This window comes from Solanum stenotomum, unplaced genomic scaffold (assembly GCF_019186545.1).
Source record: "Solanum stenotomum isolate F172 unplaced genomic scaffold, ASM1918654v1 scaffold16320, whole genome shotgun sequence".
NCBI classification, from domain to species: domain Eukaryota; kingdom Viridiplantae; phylum Streptophyta; class Magnoliopsida; order Solanales; family Solanaceae; genus Solanum; species Solanum stenotomum.
The window spans coordinates 131,052-157,215 of NW_026023996.1; the positions used below are offsets into that span (position 1 = coordinate 131,052).

At 31.9% G+C, this 26,164-nt stretch overlaps 3 protein-coding genes across 4 annotated transcripts in view; 2 read left to right on the forward strand and 1 right to left on the reverse strand.

Moving 5' to 3' along the window:
* Positions 1–267: 267 nt before the first annotated feature.
* Positions 268–26,164, forward strand: part of LOC125850344 (temperature-induced lipocalin-1-like) — a 40,425-nt gene continuing 14,528 nt past the window's right edge. The window contains exons 1-2 of one of the 2 annotated variants that reach the window (XM_049530193.1): positions 268–773; positions 2,961–3,146. In XM_049530193.1, the coding sequence (XP_049386150.1) occupies positions 402–773; positions 2,961–3,146 (558 nt within the window). In that variant the 5' untranslated portion in view covers positions 268–401. Of the gene's footprint in view, positions 774–2,960; positions 3,318–26,164 lie in introns of those variants that run through there. The other variant, XM_049530192.1, reaches the window with a different exon arrangement.
* On the reverse strand, positions 3,877–5,102 carry LOC125850374 (zinc protease PQQL-like). Its single transcript, XM_049530230.1, has 6 exons — positions 5,031–5,102; positions 4,873–4,956; positions 4,678–4,797; positions 4,505–4,612; positions 4,102–4,182; positions 3,877–4,002 (listed from the first exon to the last, which is right to left on the reverse strand). Exons 1-6 carry the CDS (start codon positions 5,100–5,102, stop codon positions 3,877–3,879), a joined length of 591 nt encoding a protein of 196 aa, XP_049386187.1.
* The window catches only part of LOC125850375 (temperature-induced lipocalin-1-like), a 14,842-nt gene continuing 14,470 nt past the window's right edge, over positions 25,793–26,164 (forward strand). The window contains exons 1-3 of the mRNA XM_049530231.1: positions 25,793–25,882; positions 25,965–26,030; positions 26,111–26,148. Of these exons, the coding sequence (XP_049386188.1) occupies positions 25,793–25,882; positions 25,965–26,030; positions 26,111–26,148 (194 nt within the window). The remainder of the gene's footprint in view (positions 25,883–25,964; positions 26,031–26,110; positions 26,149–26,164) is intronic.

The window sequence follows — 26,164 nt, forward strand, 5'->3', positions numbered from 1 at the left end:
ACTAGTTCACTTCTTGAAAACATTTCTTAGAATTTTACAAATAAATGTGAACACTTTCAAAAAAATTAATTGCAAGAGCAATATAAATAATGTTTTCTTGATTTAATAAAATGAATAACTAATATGAGACAACTATTATTAGTAAGATGATAACGGCGAGCACGGAACATAAATTGGTTAATTGTTAAAGGAAGTTCCCAAAAAAATTACTTTAAAAATGTAAGGTCCTTAAATATCCACGTCCATCCCATAACATGAATTTCTCTTGTATATATACACATTCACACTCTCTAGAAACCAAAATCCTAAAATCAAAGAAAATTCTCTCTATATAAAGATTCCATTTTTATCAAAAATCTCCCAAATCTTGAAAACCCCATTTGTTAAAACTTCAAAAAAAAATGGCTACAAAAGTAATGGAAGTGGTAAAGAATCTTGATTTAAAGAGGTATATGGGTAGATGGTATGAAATTGCTTCATTCCCATCAAGATTTCAGCCTAAAGATGGAGTGGACACAAGGGCTACTTATACATTGAACTCAGATGGCACTGTACATGTGCTGAATGAAACATGGTGTAATGGCAAAAGAGGGTTTATTGAAGGAACTGCTTATAAGGCTGATCCTAATAGTGATGAGGCAAAATTGAAAGTCAGGTTTTATGTTCCACCATTTTTGCCTATTATTCCTGTAACTGGTGATTATTGGGTTTTGTATATTGATGAGGATTATCAGTATGCTTTGATTGGTCAGCCTAGCAGGAGGTATTTATGGGTAAGTTCCCTTTTTCCTAACTTTTGACATTCAAAGTTGTTGTCTTTGTCATTTGTTATTGAACAATGGATGAGTTATGGTAGCCTTGGAACGGCGGTAAAGTTGTCGTCTTGTGATCAGGGGGGGCAGCAGGATGGTGTTAACTATATATGTATAAGATAATTTTTTATGTACATAGATAGATGGTCAGCCTAGTAGGAAGTATCTATGGGTATGTTCCCTGTTTCTAACTTTTGACATTCAAAGTTGTTGTCTTTGTCATTTGTTATTGGAAAATGGATGAGTTATGGTAGCCTTGAAACAACACTAAAGTTGTCGTCTTGTGATCAGGGGGTAGAATGGTGTTAACTATATGTGTATAAGATAATTTTTTGATTTTTTTATGTACATAGATAGATGGTCAGCCTAGTAGGAAGTATCTATGGGTATGTTCCCTGTTTCTAACTTTTGACATTCAAAGTTGTTGTCTTTGTCATTGTTGTAAAACAAATGGATGAGTTATGGTAGCCTTGGAACGACAGTTAAGTTGTCGTCTTGTGATCAGAGGGCACGATGGTGTTAACTATATATGTATAAGATAATTTTTTGATTTTTTTATGTACATAGATAGATGGTCAGCCTAGTAGGAAGTATCTATGGGTAAGTTCCCTGTTTCTAAGTTTTGACATTCAAAGTTGTTGTCTTTGTCATTATTGTAGAAAAATGGATGAGTTATGGTAGCCTTGGAATAACGGTAAAGTTGTCGTCTAGGGGGAAGGATGGTGTTAACTAATTATGTATAAGATAATTTTTTGATTTGTTTATGTACATAGATAGATGGTCAGCCTAGTAGGAAGTATCTATGGGTAAGTTCCCTGTTTCTAACTTTTGACATTCAAAGTTGTTGTCTTTGTCATTTGTTGTAAAAAAATGGATGAGTTATGGTAGCCTTGGAACAATGGTAAAGTTGTCGTCTTGTGATCAGGGGGTGGGATGGTGTTCACTATAAAATGTATAAGATAATTTTTTAATTTTTTTATGTACATAGATGGTCAGACTAGTAGGAAGTATTTATGGGTAAGTTTCTTGGTTATCCTTTAATGTTATTGTCTTTTACCATTTTATATGAAAATTGGATGAGTTTTTAGTTGGTAGAGAGAGGCGGAGTCAGGATTTTTAGTGTAGAAGTTCAAGACTACTTTTGCTTATTAGGTGTTGGATAGATTAGTTATAGACTCCCTCTGTGCCAATTTTTAAGTGTCTTAGTTTGATTGAGTATGAAGTTTAAGGAACAAAGGGAGGTTTTTGAATCTTGTGGTTTTAAATTAAGGATGTGTGTAGTCTTTGAAATGGATGAGTTTTTAGTACATAGATGTGAAATCATGATGAAGGTGAGCCTTGAAATAACTGTAAAGTTTTTTCGGTGTGATCGATGGGTTAGGCTATGTACATCACACACCCTTGGGTTGTAGCCCTTCCCCGGACCTACATGAAGACTGAAAGCTTTGTGCATCAGGCGACCCGTTTAGATGTGAAATCATGGCCAGTGACCGAGTCTATCAACATGCTAGTTTTTCTGTCATTGTTATGTTGATCTGCTCTCATTTGTAACTTTCTTGAAGAGTTATATCAAGTCTCTGATACTTTTAGTTCTTTCAAGCCTGTGATACCTTATTTGCATGAGACTATTTATAATTTGTGGCATCTCAGTTTGCTGTTTATGTTAAATTTCGTGAATGATCCTCACATTGAGCATGTTCATCCCATTAGATATCATTTGAAGCTTTTGCTTTCCTAAGATCCTGTACGTTTCATTAACGCTCAGCTGATTAGATTTTGTGGAAAACCATATTTCCCTACCTTTCTCTTCCTCTTCGTATTGAAACGAATATTGTTTACTAATAGAACATTAGGATTATCCCTCCATATCCAATTCCTAAACTTTTGTTCCATGTAAATTAAAGAAGTCAGTAGTATATTTAGTTACACAGACTCCATATTTTATTTCAAGCCTTCAGTTTGTTGGGCTATCAAATGTGCATTTTTTTTTATTTGACTGTGGTGTCTTGGCCAAGTTTGCACGCACGTCAATTAGTACCTCCCTCTCACTAAGGCTTGGACAAGTCGAAAGAAATCTCCTAGTGTTTTTGCATGTTTTTACCAACGGATTCTTGTTTTCCGGCTTAACAAAATGTGTTCTGTTGGCAGATATTAAGTAGGCGAACATGTCTTGATGATGAGATTTACAACCAGCTTGTTGAGAAGGCTAAAGAAGAAGGCTACGACGTGAGTAAGCTCCACAAGACACCACAATCTGATTCCCCACCAGAGAGTGAAGATAGCCCCGAAGACACCAAAGGAATTTGGTGGATCAAATCAATCCTTGGAAAATAGGCAAAAACAGTACAATGGCCAAAAAATAAAACTATCCAAAGACCTATGAAATGAGGTGTTTATAACAGTCTTTAGTGTGTTAAATCCTACGTGTTTAAAGCTTATGTTTTTACAAGTCTTTTTCCTATGAAACTATGTAAAGTTGATAGTATTGAAAGTGTGTGGTTTGTACGTGTTTGGTAGAATTCAGCAATTTGAGTCGACTTAGAAATTTATCGTACTAAATTTATCAAACCAATTAACATATTTTGTCAAAATATACTGCATGAAAGTTTATCAAATCGAAGTGTGATTTACTAGACTTAACTTGTGTGGGATATTTACTTTCAATTATTGATTACCAAATTAACGAAACTTATTTTAAAAATACCGAAGTACCAAACCTTAGTCTAGTTAGACCCATGAATTGAACTAAAACCTAAGGGTCGTTCAATATAAAGTATGGGCATTTTGATAAATAATTTTATAAAAAGATACATTATTCAGTTTTTTATTTTATAACCTACGTAAAATTTAACATTGCTTATACCGTGTCTGGTTGTAAATGTAAGATTGTATATTTTATTTTGTGGGAGGTAAGACATGAAAATAAAAAGCAAAAAAGATCAAACTAACTCTTTACTCTTATAATAGGTTTTCAATTTGCTTAAAAAGTCAACAATACAGGATTAAAAATGAAACATTACTAACACAAAATTCAAAATAACATTCAAACATATAGATAGAAAAGTTAGCAGGTCAAATATAAAACACTGTACTGGCTACTACAAGGCCAAGGCAGAAACCTCTTCAACGAGGACTTGATAACATCCGCATTGAAGCGAGTTGGAGTATTTGCTTTCAACTCTCTCAGCGTCTGTGAGATTTTTTCAAAAAACAAAAAAAGTTAGTAAAATATATGCAATTACATACTATTATTGAACTAGATTAGTGTCTGTGTTATTGACAAATATACCTGATAAGAATGAGATAGACCTCCAACATAATACATTGACCAAACTACCCATTGCATGAAAATATACTTAAACGTGTTTCGCTGCAACATATAACAAGAATTATTGAAGTAAATTGAACGGTCATATACCATATAAAAAATAAATATAGTTTTAAGTTACATATTGCCGAACATTAACGTGCTATCAAGTATAAAAAACTATGCATATCTTTTAATCTTCCTAGATAAAACCCCACTATACCTATAATAGTTTCAACTTAGACCTTTTTAAGCTTCATGCTTTAAGTTTGATTTTTTTTTAATTACAGTAGAAAGGGTTCTAAAGAAGAATCTTACACTTTGTCAGACTATCAAATATAAATTTACAAGAAGAATTCAACAAAATTGAATTTATTTATATTACCTCTTCCTCTTCTTTTGTTGGTACCGAATCCAACGCAGTTTGAATTTGATGTTCTAGAGGACCATCTGCTTGTAGTTCTGTCATCGCCTGGACCACGGTTTCTACCACCTGATCAAATATACAGTTAAATACATTTGTTCAAGATGGTGTACTAAAACCAAAAACAATCTCACCTTCTCGGTTTCATTCATATTTCCAATATGAATCAGGAAGTATAGCATTCCGGGACTCATAGAGTCACTGGATGACCAATGATCATGTGGATTGAATGAGCACACTTCAATAAAATACACCTGAAAAATAAACTAATTAGAATATATTACCTAACAAATAAAAGGAGATTTACTTCTAAAGAATATATGACGTACCATTCTTTTTTGGTGACGAAGAATGTGCATCACTTTAATTCTCATGAGTGACCTCAAAATATTCAAGAAACAGCGATCTTCATCCTGTCATAAATACATATCCTTTTAAAGTAAAATATTGATTTGTTGAATAATTTATGAAGTTTATATTGTCATACCAATGTCTCCCTCTCTAGATAAAGAGGAAAACTTATACAAATATAAGCTCCATTCCCACTGTCCATGGCCATAGGCACTTTCCCCCTGTCAAGGTTGAACTTTGTTTAGAAATTGATTAAACTCATGTATAGGGACCTAAAAAAAGAGCCGATAGAAAAACAACTCCCCATATTTGGCCACATCAACAACAGTAAGCATGATATCTAGAAAGAACAATAGCAAGACTAAAGTAATATCATTACAGAACGACAAGACTAAGGCAAATGTTCAACATGAAATTAAATTAAAGTACAAGTACTTCAAACAAGTATCTTTCAGATTTAGATAAAATGATATGCAAATGCAATGCTCACATTGTCACAGCCGGAGGGAAATGGAAAGGTGCTGGTGTGAGCTTCCCACGTTGAAATTCCATTACAGGCATAGAAGGCCTTGGTATTCCACCCTAAGAACAGAATTTTCTCAAAAAACATAACATACAAATATGACATTACAAGAATGAAAATTCCAAAAGAAACTTATGCCTCAAACAAAAAGAGAAAAACCAACCAAATAACGGGACAGAAGAGAATCAACAGAAGCAGAATCGAACTTCCCAATCATAATAACTCGAAAGCTTGATGGATCTCTAAAGCAATTTTTGAAGTATTTCCATGCCTTTGATGTATCAACTTGGGAAAGATCCTCAGCTTTGAGTGACTGATAAGAGAGGTTCATTAGCAAGAAAGCACACAAATAAACTAGATTCGAACTTAGCCACTGCCCACATGCCATGATAACAAATCTGATTTAAGCATTTTCCTCTTACAAAATGTCAGTCTTTTTGTTCCTCAAAAAGTTTAACAGAACTTATATGTCAAGTATTTATACTTAACTTGAAGGTACTAAGTACAAGGTACACACCAAAAGACAATCACCATAGCTGTTCAACAACTCCCTATTCAGCCACCGGGGTAAATTCATAATTCTCTAGTTCCATGTATACCATACTATAAATATTCCACAATATTTTGCAACTTAACGAAATATCTTGTAACTTAAGTAAATTTTGAACACCAATGTAAAAGGTGTTTGATGCTCAGATACTAAAAACGGCAACTTATGATGTATGAAGGTTTTCCTTGTTAAAGAAATTGCACATAATTATGAAATGGCACAAAAACAGTAGAATGATATAAAAAGAGAAGTAGGATATGAAATTGAGAAAAGACTAGCAGAAAGCACAGTTCCTAAATCTTAAGATAACTTGGTAAGACTGTGATGCAAATGCAATGCAGCCATTTTATCTTCAAAGTTAATAGTGGAATGGGGAGGAGTGAAGCTAAGATAGTTATAGGAAATAAACCCAAACTATCTTTCATCATAATTCAAGATTTTAGCAACTTATTGAAGACTAAATATATTATTCATCAATCTTGGAAAGAATTGAAAATTCATTTGGTAATACAGACCTTGTAAATGCAAGATCCACCGCTATTGATCTCCTTAGCAGTATTCACTAGGATATCCTGCAGGCGTTGATGTCTGGGAGACAGACGCTCTCTTAGGTCATCAACTACAGCTTGCAAATCTTCTTCTTCAGGTTCTAGGTCACTTGTGAATAGAAAATATACAATCTGTAGGCATCCATGATCCAACAGAACCATGACTAAACAATAAACCCAACTAAAACATTGAATCAGAATAAGCATGTTAATTTTATTAAACCATGTGAAACTGGAAAACTTTGTGAAGTAGAGATCCCCCACCACAATTTTTTTATGAAGAAGACCCCCTCCCAATACAGTATACAAGGAAAACAGCACAAAAGCAAAGCACCTGCTAGAATAAAAAATAAATTGGAACATGAAATGTGGATTTTGGGTAACACAAAGGCAAAGGTAGGCCTAATTCTGGCTCAAACGCACCAACTTTTTTTGTGGAGAACACTGACTGAACTAAATAAGCATGAATCTTGGAAGTTGAATACGAATAACAGATCTACCAACAAACCTGAAGTGCACGTTTGATATACGATGAGTCAACAAAATTCGCACTGAAAGCTCTTTTATACTCGTCAACCACAACCTTGAAACCGACTTTATCACATGCTGTAAAAATTCTCTCAAAGCTCTTACACAAGACATTTTGCCCGATTTCACATGAGAACAAGCAACTGAGGAGATCTTCTTTTGCCAGTTCTGAGAGACCTCCATATGAGAATCCACTCAAGCGCACCTGTAAACATGGAAATATTTGAAAGAAAAAAAGAAAAAGAAAACTGAACAAGCAGGACGAGGTGGAGCATTATTTTCCTAAACCAATCAATTGAACATTTCCCACATCATCACCTAAGATAATAATAGAATAGATATTTCAACTATGTACCAAATAAATCCCATCTATACAGCTATCAGTACTTTGTAAACTTCAACACCAAAACATTTAGATTAATTGATGTTTCCCATTTCAAAATCCTAGTGTGTGTGTGTGTGCGCTTTTGAAACTTGATTGAAAAGGTCAATAATTACACTCTACATGGATGAAAATTTACCTATCCTCTCAGCACACTATCTTTCTGTATTTTGACATGAAAGCGGGTGAAAAAGAAGATGAGAGATCTCACGAAAAAGAAACAGGGAAGAACATACGGAAGTATAAAATCTAGACTAAATTAATTTATTTTCACTCCTTTGAGAAGGGGGTTTATCATTTGCTCCTGCTGAATTTTGCTGGGTGTTTTCATTTCAACGTGCATACAATGCTTTGATGTATATGCAAGGATGGGAACATCCCTTGCAACATTTTAAAATTAAGGTAAAAGGAGTTCCAATACTCTGGACAATGCAGGCGATTTTCAAATAACTGAAAAATGAATTAGGGAGATCCGGAAAGAGATTTTTATCAGAACTCACATCCTCTATTTCATTTATCTCCCCATAAGCACTTGAATAACAATTGCATTTTCTTCATCTCTCATCACCACAAGTACTAGAAAAGATACAAGACAAAAAATAGATACAAGCATAGATGCTGGAAAAAGCACTACAATTTACAGAAGAAAATGGGTGCAATGCATATTCTACAAGTGATGCTTCTCAATGTGTCTAGAGCATGGGTCACCAATAGATGCAACAATACTGCATTGGCCTTTATCATAATTTCAAATATTTGGGGTGTTTGCTATGTAAAATGCATAAAGAATTAGGGGGGAAATATATGTATAAGTATTAGACTTATACAGTCAAAACATTGATTAATTTTCACCCCCATTGAAATGGAATTCGGTCATTCGCTGGATTTTGATGGGTGTTTTATATCTCTATGCATGCAATGCTTTCACGTTTATAGGCATCTATGGAAGGATGAATCATCAACTTTCATTATCAGTATATTATTAAGGTAAAAGGAGTCTCAATACTCTGGAATGATGCAGAGGAGTTCCAATACTTGTAGAATGAATTCGGGAAATTGGGAAACAGATAATATCAGATCATACATCCTCTTTTTATCTCCCATCAGCACTAGAATAACGTAATTTAGTTTTTCTTTATCTTGCATCACCATAAGCACTAGAAAAGATGCAAGTCGAACATGGTATTCTGTATTCAAAAGCATACTCCTAAAATTTCACAGAAACAGCCATTTGTCTAGCAGGCCGCCCAACTAAATGTAAGCAACGGGGCTAATGGAGGGCTTATCACTGTTCTTTTTGGCACAGAATGTACAATACAAGAATAAGTCAGAAAATTCAACTAGATTTAACAAAAAATATAGATAATTCAGCAAACGAATTAAATGTCTATAACAAAAATAGGGCATGTCAGATCATTACCCCCTTATGATCCTTTGTACACTGGTAAGTGACTTGCATTCCATTGGATAAAATGAGCTCTACAGCTCCAATATCAGAATGTTCATTTTGCTCAACAATTTTCCTGAAAATTGTATTAATGAAAGCAAAAGTAAAAAAAAAAGAAGATAATTATCACTGACAACATAACTATAATACTCTTGTGTTTTGGATCAGGCCAGTCAAATGCAAGTGCAGAGAGGTGTACCAACTGGAATATCTTATAATTAGGATTACAATTACAACTTCCTTAAACTTTACAGCTTTAAATATGACCTAATTTGTTTACCTATACATACATACGTAAAAACATGGCGTTAATGCCTAATTGAGCACAAGATCTAACTAAATTAGGAAAAGAGTTCTGTTCATTTGTAAAATAAGTGGATAGGATCTGAGAGTTCCCATGTTTTGTAGTTGAAGCCAGTATGTATGCAACTCTTGATTACAAGATGTACCGCTGAATGCTGCATTGATTAAAAATTACATCAAGACAGCAAGATACATTTAGTAAAAGGATATTCACCCTGATTCAGGATCCATCTCTAGTATCAGATTGTTTGAACCCTCCACTTCTTCATCTGACCATTGAGCAAGAGATCCCTCTTTTTCCAAATCAGTAATCTTCTGCAATGACCCCTTCATATCCTCTTGCGTCACGAAACTCTTGCTTTGAAGTATGATAACTGATAAATTAGATGCTTTACATTGCAACTCACAGAAGCTCTTCATCTTTTCCACATTGATACCTGAAAAATGGAGACTAATTACATCCTGCAGCTGTTAAACAAATCTGTCAATTACATGATGAAGTAAACTACAAAAGCTTACTTTTAGTAAGAGCTACTATAAGCTGTGCCTGCAGCTTAGGACACAAATCACATTCATGATAATTGAAATGCTGCATGGGAAAAGAGTGAATGAGTTCTTGACACTAACTTAAGAAATAAACAAGTACAAGCGATTTGAGACATACTCTGGTGTAGTTATTTTGAAGTTCCACTGAAGAATGATCAAGACGATTCCGGTATTCGGACCCAGCGATTCTCAGCCAATAGACACATCCTTCACTTAGTTCGTTTTCTTCTATCCCGTGGACTCTCAATCGTGCAATCTAAATAATATATGCAAAACAATATTTATTGTGCAGTTATGTGCTTCATTGCAGAATAACTTTAATCGATTAATTGATCAAGAACACAGCTGCTCTAAAAGATAAAAAGAATAAAGGAAATACTGGTGAATTACCTCAATAAGGAATGTCTCCAACACCTTAATTGTTTCACATCCTTCACACTCCACCCAAACCACAAAATTGCTATACATCTGTGAATCATTTTCTCTAGAGTACTGAATTTCTTTTGGGTTGCTCATGCTTAAAAAAAATTTCTTCAACCTTTCAACAATGACTTTCTGAAGAAGTATTTGCTGAAAGTGTATGAACACCTCATTCACATGTTTACCCCCTTGTTTCTCAAACATAAAGGAGACATATACCTGAGACTTCCCCCACTTCACAAACCAAAGAAGAAGAAATGCATGCATTAGCGATGATTTTCCAGAAATTTGACAATAAGAAGATACCTCATGAAGGAGTTCAACATTGCTAAAACCAAAGACTCTACAATGAGCATGCAGTAAAGAGACAATTTAGGTCTTAACGACTACCTTCAGAATTTCACTATTGACGTGTGTGGTCAATCTAGGCTCACATTGTTTGAGAAGAGGGAACTCCAAATGTTGTGGCGCGCCTCTGGGTTGCCTTTCAAAGTAGGTTCTAATCAAACCAATTATACTCTACAAAAGGAAATCGAAAGGAAAACGAAAAGAAGATGAGTAATTTATGACTGTTGAATCAATACATAAACCTAGAGAAAGGTTATGACAAACCTGTGTTTCAGTTACATCACCCACAACAATAACAGCCATATTGTTTGGGACATACCACTTCAGGTAAAACCCCTTTACAATATCCACGGAGAGATCTCGTATATTTTTTTCTGTGCCACCCAGAGGCTCAGCGTACTAGAACACAATATGGACAGCATCAGTTGACAAGTAACATATAGTACATTTAATGAACCAAAACAGGAAAAAGTTCAAGTAAAGATCAGAAGACACATGTAACACGTCCTTCAATCTATATTAAGAAACCGTAATGTGTAGTAACATACATGTTGCATATCTCCCCTTCATGTACTTTAAGAAGATGCAAAGTAATCATAAACTGTCTCAAATTCCACATTTCAAGTCAATGTTATACCCTAATTAACAGTCTAAACAGTACATTTAGGGATTGTACATGTAAATAGAGATTCACACAACCTTTGTTCCTTGATATAATTGAGCACTAAAAATGCGACTATGTTGTTTCTCAACAATCTGAGAATCATGCCAAAGCTCATCTATTACGATTAATTTCTCTTTCTCAAGTTCATCAGACGTGACAACAAGCTGCAAAATAAGTTTTTAAATTAGGAGAATAACCAAAACACAAAAAAAAAAGAAAAAAGGACGATATGAAGTAAGAACCTCTCGAGAGATTGCAGCAGTTAATGCAAGTGCTTTCCTCAAATCCTCCGTGTTGGTCACAGAAAAGTTATAACTTGTATGGTCCCAATATGTTTTGGCCTGTTGATGAGCACCACACTGATGTTTGAAAGCTTTTAAATATTCAGTCGCATCCGAATTGGTATATCCATATCCCTCCAGAACTAGATGCTCAATAATGTGCGCGACACCACGCTCATTTTCTTCTTCACAAACAGCCCTGGTCAAGAGTCATGAAAAACTATATCATAGGGCAAATCCAAATGCAACTATTATACATTTACAGTTAAACTATTTTTCCAAAATAGATAATAAATCCTCCATATTCTTTTATTTACTTAGACATTGGATATGCTGGAGCAGTAACTAGAGTATGATTTAAAAGTTCGTAATAAGCAACAAACTATTTGGAAATGTCATTGTTACTTTGAAAGAAAACAAAACCACAGCATTACACTATCCAACTCAACCCTCCCCTGTGACAAAGAATAACAGATCACCATGATCCAATCACCTCAACAGATGTTAGCTAGTTACTAGAGTTTAGTTACATTCAAACTCAAAATATATACATCCATATTCCCTGTACTTGTCCTCTTTTCAAGTTCAAATCTCTAGTAAACACCAAATAAATCTATATATATCTAGATTTAGCACAGTGTGCAGAACTGTTAACCTTAGTTAAGACACAACCTCCCAATCCACATCCAACCTACATGTACATCTACAGATTTAGCACCATGGCTGGTGCACCATCCTCATCTACAGAAGAAAACCTCCCAATCCACATCCAACCGACGAGCCTGCTGCCTCAACTTCACAGGTCACCCTCAAACTATTTTGTGACCCATAGGCCCATTGTAAGAAAATAAAATCATAGTATCTCACAGCACTTGATAAAGCAAAAACAAAAAATTACAGGAAGCTCGAAAATAGTAGTACTATATTTATAAATACACTACACAAATGCTAGTTATTCTGAGAATGAAAGCTTCAAAAAACTAAAAGAATCACAAATAACTCCTATAAATCGAAATACTCAAAGGAACGAGATTACATACCCTGCTTTTACGATCAAATTCACAAGTATTATATCTTTAGGTTTGCTATTTTTCTTGACATAGTATGTTAACCCATTTTGTAGGACGCCATGATGTTCTACTTGGAATGGAGCACTGGACAACTCTTGCTCATAATCCAGCTTCTCTATGGGCTCTAAAAGGTCAAACTCATCCGGCTCATCATAAGACTCGACTTCCCATTCTTCGTCTTCTTCTTCCTTATGCTCCGAAGATTCCGGCGATGGTTCCATATTCACCGATTCAAAGCAAATTGTAACTTAGCTCAATGTTATTTTTTGTGCTGCTCTTCTTATTCACTTTCTCTCCCTCTCTGCTCACACACTACGTACCTCTACTTTTATATGTAACATTTTAATTTTGTGTAGAAAAGATTTTCGTAAATATAAATTTAATTTGTTCAAATGGATAGTACAACAGCTATTTCTTTGCTGCTTTTGCCACTAAGGAGGCCTGCGCCTGCACCTGCACTGCACTGCACTGTACTGGGGGCTAGTCATCTTGTTGCACAAGAAAATCATACGCTAGTGTCACATTTATTATTATCATTCCACGTAACCACTTTGATTAAGTATTCGTTTGGACTCGAGATTTTGGTATGTATATAAAATTTGAGAAAGTTAAAAGAGGTTATTCGAAAGATGTGAAGGGAGAGAGTGACGAGATTTCGGTGAATTATTTTAAAGTGCGTTAGCAATGCAGGTATGTTTGAAAAAAGATAGTGTAAATAAGAGTGAGGAGACTGAGTGTGTCTACTATCGAGAATTAATTTGTTCAACGGCAAAAATTATTATTCATCTCCTAAGGAAATTAGTGAATAGAAGGAGAAAGTGTCACTTATTCATTGATCAAGAAGATCGCAGATGACAAAGGGGTTCTTTAAAAATGTCATTTTTCAATTTTAATTCAAACACTAATTCTTTTTTTTTCAAGCCTACTAATTATGAATAGAAAAAGGCTCAAATATTTTATCGAATTTTGAAAAGAAGTTTATTTATGTCATTTTTATTTGAGAAAAGGTTCATACATGTCATTATTTGTTTATTGAAAATAGTGTCAATTTTATAAAATTATTCTTCACACGTGTTCATTAATGATTCATGGTCACGTCATTAATTACATTATTTTTTTAAAGAGAAAAGGCTTAGATTAAATATGCTATTGAACTTTGAGAAAATGTACAAATATGTTATCGAACTTTGAGAAAAGACTCATATGTAGTCATGTATTAAAATTTTAATCGGAAATGTTTTAAGTTAACGAAAAAAATGATATGAATAAGCCTTTTTTCAAACGAATATGACATAGATGAGTCAAACTCTTAATAGATTATATAAATGAGAATTCCCCATTTTTCAATGTTTTTTCCTATTATGAATTTATGACTTTGTTTCTTGCATTAGTGGATTACTCGAGCTGTCTAGCAGATTAACTAAGTTGCCTTCGGCAACTTATAAAGAAGTGGACTCGTTACAAGATGTTATTAATGTTATGTCAAATATCTCATTGAATGTTGGAAACAAAAAACATAGTACCCTCTCCGTTCCATTTTATGTGGCATTTTTCTGATTTCGAGATTCAAACAAGTCTAACTTTGACCGTAAATTTTTCATAGATCTTTTTAACATTTTGAATTATCAATTGTTGTGACTTATAATATTTTTTACGTAGTTTACAAATATACAAATTTAATTTTTAAAAAATTGAAGATTTTATGCGCAAATTCCCGATCAAACTTAAATTATTTGACTCTCGAAAAACGAAAAATGGCACATAAATTGGAACAGAGAGAGTAGTATTTATTCGCATAGCCACTTCTTTTATTCAAATTTTAAACTACTGCGTACGTTGTACTCCTATTATTATTTTTTCTTTCAAATCAAAATCTTGCATCAAATTAAACATGAAGTACTTGAAAAATAAACCCAGTAATCTTTTTTTTATTTCACAATATTTTTTTTCTTTATCCTATATTAATCCAAACAACCCTTTTTACGTCTTGCATGCATGGTGGTGCTCTTTCTTGGACGTGCCATACTTGTTTAACAAAAAAAAAAAAAAAAAAGAGATTAAAATATATAAATGAAGAGTAGGACACATTCTTTAATGTTGGAAATATTTAACAAGAGGGTATTTTTGGAATTTAACAAGAGGGTATTTTTGCATGCATGGCGGTTCTCTTCCTTATTCTAATCTGTGTAATGTATATAGAAAGTTAGGGAATTAATAATAATAAAAAAATTATATGCTTTTTGAAATATTTGAAGTTTGTTATAAATTTATTGAATCAGTGGGTTATCCGTTTACTTAATACATGAACTACTTACATTTATGTATACACTAGGTAATGTTGCCCGTGCTAAGCACGGGCACGAGCCCAATAATATAAATGGTATGTTTTGGGGCTAATAATGGAGATTTTGAAGCGATTGTTTGCGTGGATAAAGGAATAAGTTTTTTTATCACAAACTTGTACTTTTTTTGACGCTATTCAAGGTACAATAAGACTACCCACATACAACATTTTTGAAATATTTTATGTTGTCAATTATCATGATTTATAGTATTTTTACGCATTTTTTAAATATAAAACACCCAAAAAAAATAAGACAAATAAATTAAAATGGACCCAATATTTGTTATTTTTGTTGTCTCAATTTATGTTACACAAATTAAATTTGGAGAGTCATCCAAATTTTAATTTTTTTTAAAAAAAATGTTTTAAGTTATTAATTATTGTGATTTATAATATTTTGATGTAACTTTCAAATAACCAACATTACTGGTCACTTTGTCCTAATTTATGTGATATGGATAAAATTACAAAATTAACCCTTTTAAAATGTCTTTCAGATATTTTAAGTTGTTAATTATTATTATTTATAATACTTTTTTGGTAATTTTAAAATGATATGTGTTATTTTTTTTGTCCCAATATATGTGAGCCTGAAAGAATTCTGAGAGTGAACCTATTTTATTATATAGCTTTTAAATATTTTAAATTGGTAATTATTGTAATTTTTAATGTTTTTTAAGTCATTTGTAAATGATATATGTTGCTTCCTTTGTCCCAATTTATATAGTATAAATAAAATTCCCGAAACCAACTAAATTTTTAATATATTATTTAAAATATTTTAAATTATTAATTATTGCGATTTATAATATTAAAAAAAAAAGGTACAAAACTTCTATCAGCCTAAAAAATGACCACGATAATTCGAAGCCTACAGAAAGCAATATGGTTGTACGTAATTTTTAAATACTTAATATATATTACTCCACTTGTCTCAATGTATGTAGCATTGATAAAATTTCAAGATTCAATCAAATGTTGTTAATTGTTAAGATGTATAATACATTTTACGTAGTTTTCAATAATTTCACATTAAACAATACATATTACTACTTTTGTCTCATTTTATGTGACATTGATAGATTAATTTTAAGAATCAGTAAATTTATTTTTTCTGTTTTTTTAATAAATATTTTAAGTGGTCAAAATCGCGATTTATTGTATTTGATACATAATTTTTAACGATAGATTAATTTAAAGAATTAATCGAATTTTTTTATATGTATTTATTTTTGAAATATTTTATGTTGTCAATTATCATGATCTATAGTATTTTTATGCAATTTTTAAATTAAAAAAAAAATTAAGACAAATAAATTAAAATGGACGCAATATATGTTATTTTTGTTGTATCAATTTATGTGACACAAATGAAATTTGAAGAGTCATCAAATTTGCATTTTAGAAAAAAATGTTCTAAGTTATTAATTATTGTGATTTATAATATTTTTATGTAACTTTCAAATAACTTACATTGCTGGTCACTTTGTCCTAATTTATGTGATATGGATAAACTTACAAAATTAACCCTTTTAAAATGTCTTTCAGATATTTTAAGTTGTTAATTATTATTATTTATAATACTTTTTTGGTAATTTTGAAATGATATATGTTATTTTTTCTGTCCCAATATATGTGACCCGGATAGAATTTTGAGAGTCAACCTATTGTATTATATATCTTTTAAATATTAAATATTTTAAGTCATTTGTAAATGATTTATTATATTATATTATTATATATTATATAAACTTCCTTATAGTAGAAAAATAAATATATATTATATAGTAGAAAAAATGATTTATTATATTATATATTATATATTATATAGGGAGTTTATGATTGGACATTACAATGTCCCATCATAAACTCCCTCCTATATAATAGTAGAATATTTTTTAGGCTATATGAATCATTTTGGAGTATTTATTAATATTTAATATGATAACTTTTAGAGTGATTTCTCACCTATTAATTGAGTTGTTATCTATCATTGTGGGCAAATACATTGGTGACCCTAAAAGTTGGCATCAAGTTTCACTTAGACACCTCAACTGAACGATGTTCATTTAGACACCTCATGTAGAATCTCATTATGTCATTTTGACACTTTTTGCTGACATGTCAAAGTGAGTGTGATTCACTCAACAATAGCATGTGAAAGACTTAATTTAGTCATCTTTATTTTAGGAAAAAGGGATAAATATACCCTCCGAACTGACGTAAATGGTATGTGGATACTCTTCGTCATATATACTTTTGGGACATAATTGATCCCCCTGCCGTCAAAAAATTAGAGCATATATGCCCTTCACTCTAACGAAAGACTAAACAGGACATGTGGCACAATCTTATCCGTCGATCTGATATTTAATAAATGTCGGGTCGGTGGATAGCATTATGACATGTGTATGTCCGTTAGTATAAAGGGTATATATGCTTTAGTTTTTGGACGGCTGGGGCACCAATGTCCCAAAAGTATGACGGAGGGTATCTGCATATCATTTACTATAGTTCAAGTTATTTTATTTTCTCTTCTTCTTCTCTATTTTTCAAGTCACCGACTTCCACCATTTTCAAGCTTAAACTCCTTCAATAGAGGTCGAATTTTTTTATAAAATTTCGTTTTCAAGTCATTTTTTCTTCATTGTATATTACTTTTTTTAATTTATCATCACCTCCCTCCACTTTTTTTGCCGGTAAAATGAATACCGACACTCGTATTTCATATTTATTCTCTCTTTCTTTCTTCCTCTCCCTCTTTTCTTTCCACAAAACAACACTAAAAAGAAAGAAAAATAATAAATATGAAAAATAGTAAAAGAAATAATTTATTTTTTTTAAAAGCACAAAAGAGATTTTGAGTGTAACGAAAGAGACGATTTTCGATGGAAAATGAGGGTGAGGCACCATCACTGCTCTCCATTTTTTCGCCTAAAATATAATACCAACACTCATATTTTATATTTTTTTTTCTTTCTTTCTCTCCCTCCCTCCCTCTTTCTCTCTCAAAATAACACTAGAATAGAAAGAAAAATAAATTGATACAATTTTAAAAAGTAGATTAAAAAAAATAAAGAAAATTATTGGGTGTAGTGGAGAAGACAACTATCATAGGGGGGGGGGGGGTCAAATTGATTTTTTTAGAATATTATTTTTATTTTATTTACTAAATAGATTTTAAAATAATTTTAACTTAAAATAACACATGTAATCATTTAACTGGTTGTTTGTCATGTCATCAACGAGTGTATTACATTCTCCTTCAGCTTTTTTGCTTATTGTCAAAATAATACAGCGAAGCCCTACATGAGTTGTCTAAAATGAACATCGCATAGTTGAGATGTCTAAATGAAACTTGATGCCAACTTTAGGGGGCATCGATTGGACATATTTGCAGACATATAATAAGATGATCTCTATACTGTAGCTAGGGGTGTACATGACTAGGTTGGTTCGGGTTTTTCAAATATCAAACCAAATCATTTGTGTCGGATTTTTAATTTATAAACCAAACCAATAAAACTCGAGTTTTTCAACCTCGGGTTTTTTCGAATTTTTCGGGTTTTTCCGGTAAAGTATTCATACAAACATATAATTTACTAGTACTTCAAATATTTCTTTAGTCCTACCAAAATACAACTATCTAAGATGTTTCTTAAAAATATAACACAATAACATATGATTAATTAATGACACTAAAATATCCAACAAAAATAATAATAATGAAATCGCGTAAAACAAATATTGCAAATTAACAAGTCATAATGAAAATGATAATAATTTAAAAGTACTAAATCATGCTAAAATTAAGTTTAATAAGTATTAGTTACATGACTAAATATTAAAGGAAATTAAAATTAGATTATGTATTTTTATTGTCTAAACCAATGTAAAACTAAAGAACAAATATTTAATATTATTGTCTTTCTTAGTGTTGAATTGATTTTCTTTTTGCATTAATATTAATTTGATTTTAATTTAAGCTTTATTATAATTACCAACATCTGTGGACTATAATCTTTATTGGCCCATTCATAATTCTAAGTTTCAAACTTGAATTAATATATTAAAAGATAAAAACTATGAAAAAGTATAAGAAATATTTAAAAATTATATCAAAGTAAATATTTTTATGTATAAAATAAGATTTTAAAATTATATATATAATGTCGGGTTGGTTTGGTCTCGGGTTGGTTTTTTTTAGTTAAAACCAAACTAATCCAAATATAGTCGGGTTTTTTTTTTCAAAACCAAACCAAGTCAAACCAAATCACTAGTCGGGTTTTTTTTCGGGTTGACTCCATTTGCGATTTGGTTCGATTTTCGGTTGGGTTTTGTACACCCCTAACTGTAGCTACTCTCCATGTATTTGGCTTATCTTTCTTGTAATATATTGCTTATATTTTGTAACAAAGTTGATAATTATTGGGTTTATAGTACTTTTTATGTCATTCATAATATGTGTTATTCTTTTTGTCTCAATTTATACGGCACAATTTTGAAAAAATCAATCAAAAAAAATTAAAAAGCTTTTGGAATATTTGAATTTGTTAATTATTGGGATTTATAATACTTTTTTACGTAATTTTCAAATAATATATGATTCTCCTTTTATTTCAATTAATGTGACATTGATCAACCAAATTTTTATATTTTAAAAATATTTAAGTTGTTAATTATTTTAAATATATAGTACTTTATGTAATTTTTAAGTATGAAATTGAATTTTTTAAGTTGTTAATTATTGTGAAGTAATATTATATCATGAGTCATCATTATCGAATACAACAACAACAACAAGGTTTTTATATCAATAGTCACTCAAAGTAAGGTTATAAAAAGTAGTCTGTATATAGATTGTATTTCTATTTCACAGATAAAATGATTGTTTCCAATAGATCTTTGTTTCGAGAAAGAATGTTTTAAAATAGTCTAGAACTTTTTTTTAATAAAAGTACAAAAAATAATCAACAAATAGTAACAAAATAATATAATAGCAAGAGAAACAACAGATAGGGATGACAATAGGGCGGGATGAGGTGGGTTTAAGGGTGTGAGGGGTGGGAGGGATGCAAGACAAGTTGAAGTGATTTTTAAAAAAAAACTAATGTAGGACCGGGCAGGTTGCGAGTATATGTGTTTTTATGCGGGTTCAATTTTAATTTTAATTTTTTACATGTTATAAGAGTGATAGAATATTAATTTATTAATATAATTTCTTTAAAACTATTAAAATATTTAAGATAGTAAATGAAAATAGTTAATAAAAAATAAAATGTTTTTATTGAATAGTTCAATAAAAAAGCACCTCGATAAGTTTAATCTACCTCAAATTCTCTTGAAATCAGACATATACCCTCTGATCCATATAATAAGAAAATTTTATTTGGACATACATGTTAAGAATTTACTTCTCTCTATAAACTATAAGATTTTTTTATTTTTTTTTTAAAAAAAGGGAGGGAAGGAAGAATAGGAAAGAGAATTATAATCTAGAGAATGAAACTTATTGGAAATTTACAAAGTCAATTAACTAGGATATTAAGGGCCCGTTTGGCCATGCGATATGGAATCATGATATGGTATCATAATATGGAATCATGAGATGAAATTGAAGTTTTGTTTGGACATGCGATATGAAATTTTTGTGTTATATATTTTCTCATACTCATAAGAATCTCATAAGTTGTAAAACTATTAAAATAACCCTAATTGTTTATTCAATCTTACCAAATAAACAAAAATTTATAAAATCGCTTAATAAATTATTACAAAGCTATTTGTTTCACACTTAAGTAACTGTTTCATCAAACTTTAATTCAATAAAAAAAAAATTAAACATAAATTGTAATGTACTAATCTTTAATATAATCCTCCCACATGGTACAGACAATTTTAATATAATTCTCCCACATAGTACAGACAATTTTCTCATGTTGAACTTGCATTTCTCGATCATGTGACCGAGAAGACGAACCAACATTGTTACTTTGAGCCATTTGTTGGTCAATATCATCCGCAACTATATTTTCATGCTCATAGACCATAAATATTTCATCAGTACTTTGGTATTCTCGCAAATAATTATGTAACACTGCACAAGCTATGACAATTTTCACTTGTGTAGCAATATTATAATGGTTCATGCCTTGTTTCAGTATTCTAAATCTAGTTTTCCAAGCTCCAAAAGTTCGTTCAATCACATTGCGCAGAGATGAATGCCTATAATTAAACAGATCTTTGGCATTTTGAGGCTCTCTTTCACTTTCTCGGTAATCTTACAAATGATAGTGTAGTCCTTTGTATGGAGCTAAAAATTCTTTTGTGTTTCGAAAACCAACATTAACAACATAATATTTATCTAACAACAAACATTTTATAAAGAATTACTAAAAGCACATGTGACGTAAATGAGACAGCTTTGTGTAAATAAATAATATTTATTCTAAGGATGTAATTTAAAGTTACCATGTGGCGGAATGGAAATTGTGACGTTGGTTCAACAAGTGCATTCTCAAGTACTTTAATTACTATCATGTGCAGTACCTTCCCAACCAGCAGCAACAAAGGTAAATCACATATCAAAATCACAAGCACATAAGACATTTTGTGATGTTCTTTCTTTGCGATTACGATATGCTTGTTGCATCGCTTTAGGAACCTCCCCTTCTATATATGTTCTATCAATCGCACCAAACGGTAGAAGTAATAAATTAAGTGTTGGAGTAAATGAACAGAACAAATTTATTACTCAACAATCGGTTGGTGTGAGTTAAAGTGACTATATGTTGGTGAGAATAATAAATTTTAAAAAGTAATGATGTGATTATAAATTGTATTTACATATATGAAATAAATGGTTAGTAGATATAAATGTGGGGTTGTTTTAACAAAATATAAACTCGTGGATCATTTTTTGTTTTAAAAGATCTCAAATCATGATATGGAATTCTCATATGATTTCATATCATGGTTTTTGGAGAATATGAAATCACATCTCATGATATGAAATCATGAGATGGAATCAGCGTAAAATCGCATGTCCAAAAGCTGATTTCATCTCACGATACCATATCGTGATATGATATCGCATGACCAAACGCCTACTAAAATTTCCTGCAGAGTAAGATGGAACTTTTTTTAATTCAATAGGTAACTACATTAAAATATGCTTATGTGGAATCTGAATTTTTATTAAAGGGATTCAAAAAGTAAAAAAAGTTAAAAGGAGAGTTCAAAATTAATTATATAATATAAATAAAAAATAATTTGAATCGCAATAAATAATATAATTTCTCTCGAAAACTGATTCATATAACCCCTCTATCATTCATCACTAAATATGTTGTACTTTGTTTTACAATAAATATGCGCATAAATGTATCATAATTATTAATTATTTTACCATATGATTATTCATGTAGTCTCATTCTTAATAAGTGGTGGGGTTTCGTCGGACCACCAGGGATAATTCCGTCATTTTACTTATAATATGACCTATTAATAAACTCCACCTGTTTGCCTTTTAGGTTCCCGCGTCATCTAAACATAGCAACAACTCACGCGCCAGCTTCATTCTCTCTCGATTTCCTTGGGAAAACAGCAAGTTCGTCGGTCTTCCAAGCTAAGAAAGGTATGCTCCCCGTCTCTGCTCAGCTCAGCTCAATCTGCAAAGCTTCTCTTGATTTCCTTGGGAAAACAGCAAGTCCACTGTTCCGAAAGTGGGTCTTCCAAGCTGAGAAAGGTATGCTCCCTGCCTCTGCTCATTTTCCTCTCTTCCGTTCGAAAGTTTCCCGGGGATTTAGACGACCTCTACTGTTGTGTTTCTGTGTTTGTTTCGTTGATTTATGTTTTGGTCGATGTTGTATTCAGCCTTAGTTGTTTCCTTCTGTTTTGCTGATTTATGTTTCTGTCGATGTTGAATTTGTTAGGTCAAATTGTTTCCTTTTGGTTAAAAAAAATGGTTGGTATGACTAGACTGTGTCCCGCTAAAATGTTACAATGCTTACTTATGAATCCACCGAAGGTCTATATTAGCGTCGATAGATCACTCATGAGTGAATATTTCGTAGTGGGTTCATTAGATTGCACATCTTTCTTGGTATATCCAGATAATAGGTAGGAGTATACGCGAATAACACATAAAAACCGTTTAAAAGCATTTCTTGAGAGCTGAAAAGGTACCAAAAAATTTCATAAACCAAAATGCAAATGAGTATGTACAGAGTGAGTATAGGGAAGAGAGAGAGAGAGTAACTGTACAACTGAAATGAATGTCTCAGTTAGAGACTTAGGGGTCGTTTGGTTTGAAAATGAGTTATGATAGGATAAGTTATGTTGGGATTAGTTATGATGGGATAAGTTGTGTTGAGATTATTTTTTATTGAAGTGTTTGGTTTGTTGTATTCAAAATAATAAATTTTAAGAATAATTTATTTGTTTACAAAAATGCCCCTCATTAATGTAAAAAGTGATAGAACAAAAGGGTTGAAAGAGACATTTTTGTCATTTACCTATTTTATCCCGGGATAAGTTATCCCGGGATTACTATACCACCCAAGGAGAGGGATAACTTATCCCAGTACTAATTATTAATCCCGGGATAAGTTATCCCGAACTTGCCAACCAAACAACAATATAAGCGGTACTATAATTTAATCCCGGGACTATTTGGTACTATCCCTCACACCAAACGACCCCTTAGAGTAGAAAAGGGGTTCAGTCGCCAGCTTTCGAACGAGTGAAAATGAGGGCAAACACAACAACTGGAGTGGACACCAGTATCACTACACTAATTAATATTCCCAGGAAATTCATGCTCTAGAAAAACAAACAACAGAGGTATTGCGACGAGTATTTTGCTGTCAAGAAAATTTAAAGAAAAATACAACTTCGCTGCTTTGGATCTCTCTATTTTACCGACAATACTCAATAATGAATACCTAATCAGGAAGACACAAAATTGTGGAAACATAAACTAGAGAAGGCACAATGCTTCAACTGTTCCTTTTCCCCAACTCTGTGATACATTTCTGAAATTTTCATAGGATATTCTATCATAGACGTCTGAATTTGTTATAGAATACTATTTTATCTGGTCCTCTCTGTTATTACCCTATGGTGTATGAAAAGAACACATTATGTAATTTTTACGTTAATCGGCTTAGTTGGTTTTGACAGTGTTATATGTCGTGTCAAATTGAAGGAAAATTCCAGTTTTTGTTCAGAGATAGAGACACTTTTGCAGATAGGTTGAGCCGATGTCGACTTTAACTACATTGTTTAACAGAAGCAAATTAATAGTAATAAGCAACTGAATAATATGATTGGTAATTGAGAATTTACAATGAACATGAGCGTAATTAGGAAAATCATCAATGCTTTGTTTTTGGAGTGGAGTGAAAGTTCTCTTTAGAACTTTGTTTTTTAGATTATTATTCAAGTTGATATAAGTTATAACCAGGTAAACCTCCATTATTTACATGTATGTTTTTCTAATGTTTACGACATACACATTCATCACAAAAGAAATGATCCTTGATCCAAGTTTATGAGAAGACGCGTGTATGTTAGTTGGGTAAAATGGACCTAGCATACCAATTCCATATATACCAGTTTTCTATCAAATGGCAGACATTTAATTGAGCAAAGTTGATTGCACATCATGCTCTCTAACTTTAGCAATACACTTTTGCAGGGGCCATTTTCTTATTTGTACTAAAGTCAAACATGGAGGTTCAATTTAGAATAGAGGGAGTAAAACAACATTATATATATTTTTCTACTAAAAGTTTCTGCATCGGGTATGTCTTTTCAATTAGAATTTTAATAGCAGAAGTAGTAAGTTTTTCTTTATTTTCACTGGGATTCAAGAGTTGGCGTATGAATTGTTCAATGTCCAGGTATAAAAGAATTATGAGCTTTCAAATTTTCTTGAATTCCTGCCGAGACTAGTCATCTAATAGCCACTCATGGGCTGCACATGTTTCTACCCAAACTTAAAAGGGTTGCTGGTTATGACCTCTTATGGATGTGAATAGTATGATATATTTTGTGTAAATTAATATATTCATGGAAGGTACCGTGTTATAGCTACTGGGATAGTGAATGTACGAGCACCAACTCAACACCACTGCATTTTATTTTGATGATTCCCTATTTCATGTTATAATTTGGATGCTTCATTGGGGGTATCTGGACGATATCTGGAGATTAGATATACCAATTAAACTTATTTCACTTATTTCGACAATATACGGGCACCCTTTATCTAGTATATCAATATGTATTGTTATTATATATTTGCCCATTAAGATAACTCAAAATATAATTCAAACACACAGAAAATATAAATTGAAAAAGAATGGACAAAAAAACAGCCAATGGAAAATTGTCACTTGGAATATTCTTCCTTATCTTTTTTCTAACAAACTCACAATTGATTTCCCTCGCGTCACTTTCACCCGTACACTCCATTAATAAAAGAGCACAGGCACACTCACGTATTGGAGGGGGAATCACTTAAGGTATCAGTTATTTTGAATAAATTATTTTATTTAGGAGCTGTTTAATTAAAAACAAATTATTTTAAAATTAATTATTTCAGATTATTTTGAGATAAGCTATTCAACTAGAATAACTTATTCCGTCACACTAACAAACAAAAATGAAGGGATAAATAATTTTAAAACTACCTAATACCTCTAATCAAATATAAAATAAAACAAACCTACATTTTATTTCTAAAATAAAAAATTAGTCAAATACTCACTTGGGTAAAATAAAGGGAGGAAAACGTAAATGAAGCAACAAGATGATCGAACCATTGAAATCCAACGGTTCACGTTTATTTCGTAGCCATATAGATATAAAATAAGAAACCCTCGAGATACATTCACATCAAACGTTTTTGCCCTAATCATCAACCAAAGAAGAGCGGCGATGGAGATGGAGAAGCAGAAGGAGAAGGAGAAGCAGGAACAGAATGAAGAACATCACATTGACAAGAAGCAGAAGACGGAGAATCAACAGGTTTTCTTCGTTTTTTTCGATTTCATCTCTGATATAGAGTTCTTCAATTTTAATCTGAATTTTCCCCCTTTTTAAAACTTAGGATGAGGTTGTTAAAGCTCGTCGGCCTTTGAAACTGTCTCGCAAAAACACTCTGCACCCCAAAGAGGTGATTATACTCTATTTTGTTTTGTTTTTAGTCACTGATTTCTGTAACTGATTTTCTATTCAAATTTGTTTATGTTTCAGAGCATCCATGACCTCCTCAGATTCGGATGCAGCGAAAAGTGAGTTTTTTTTTTT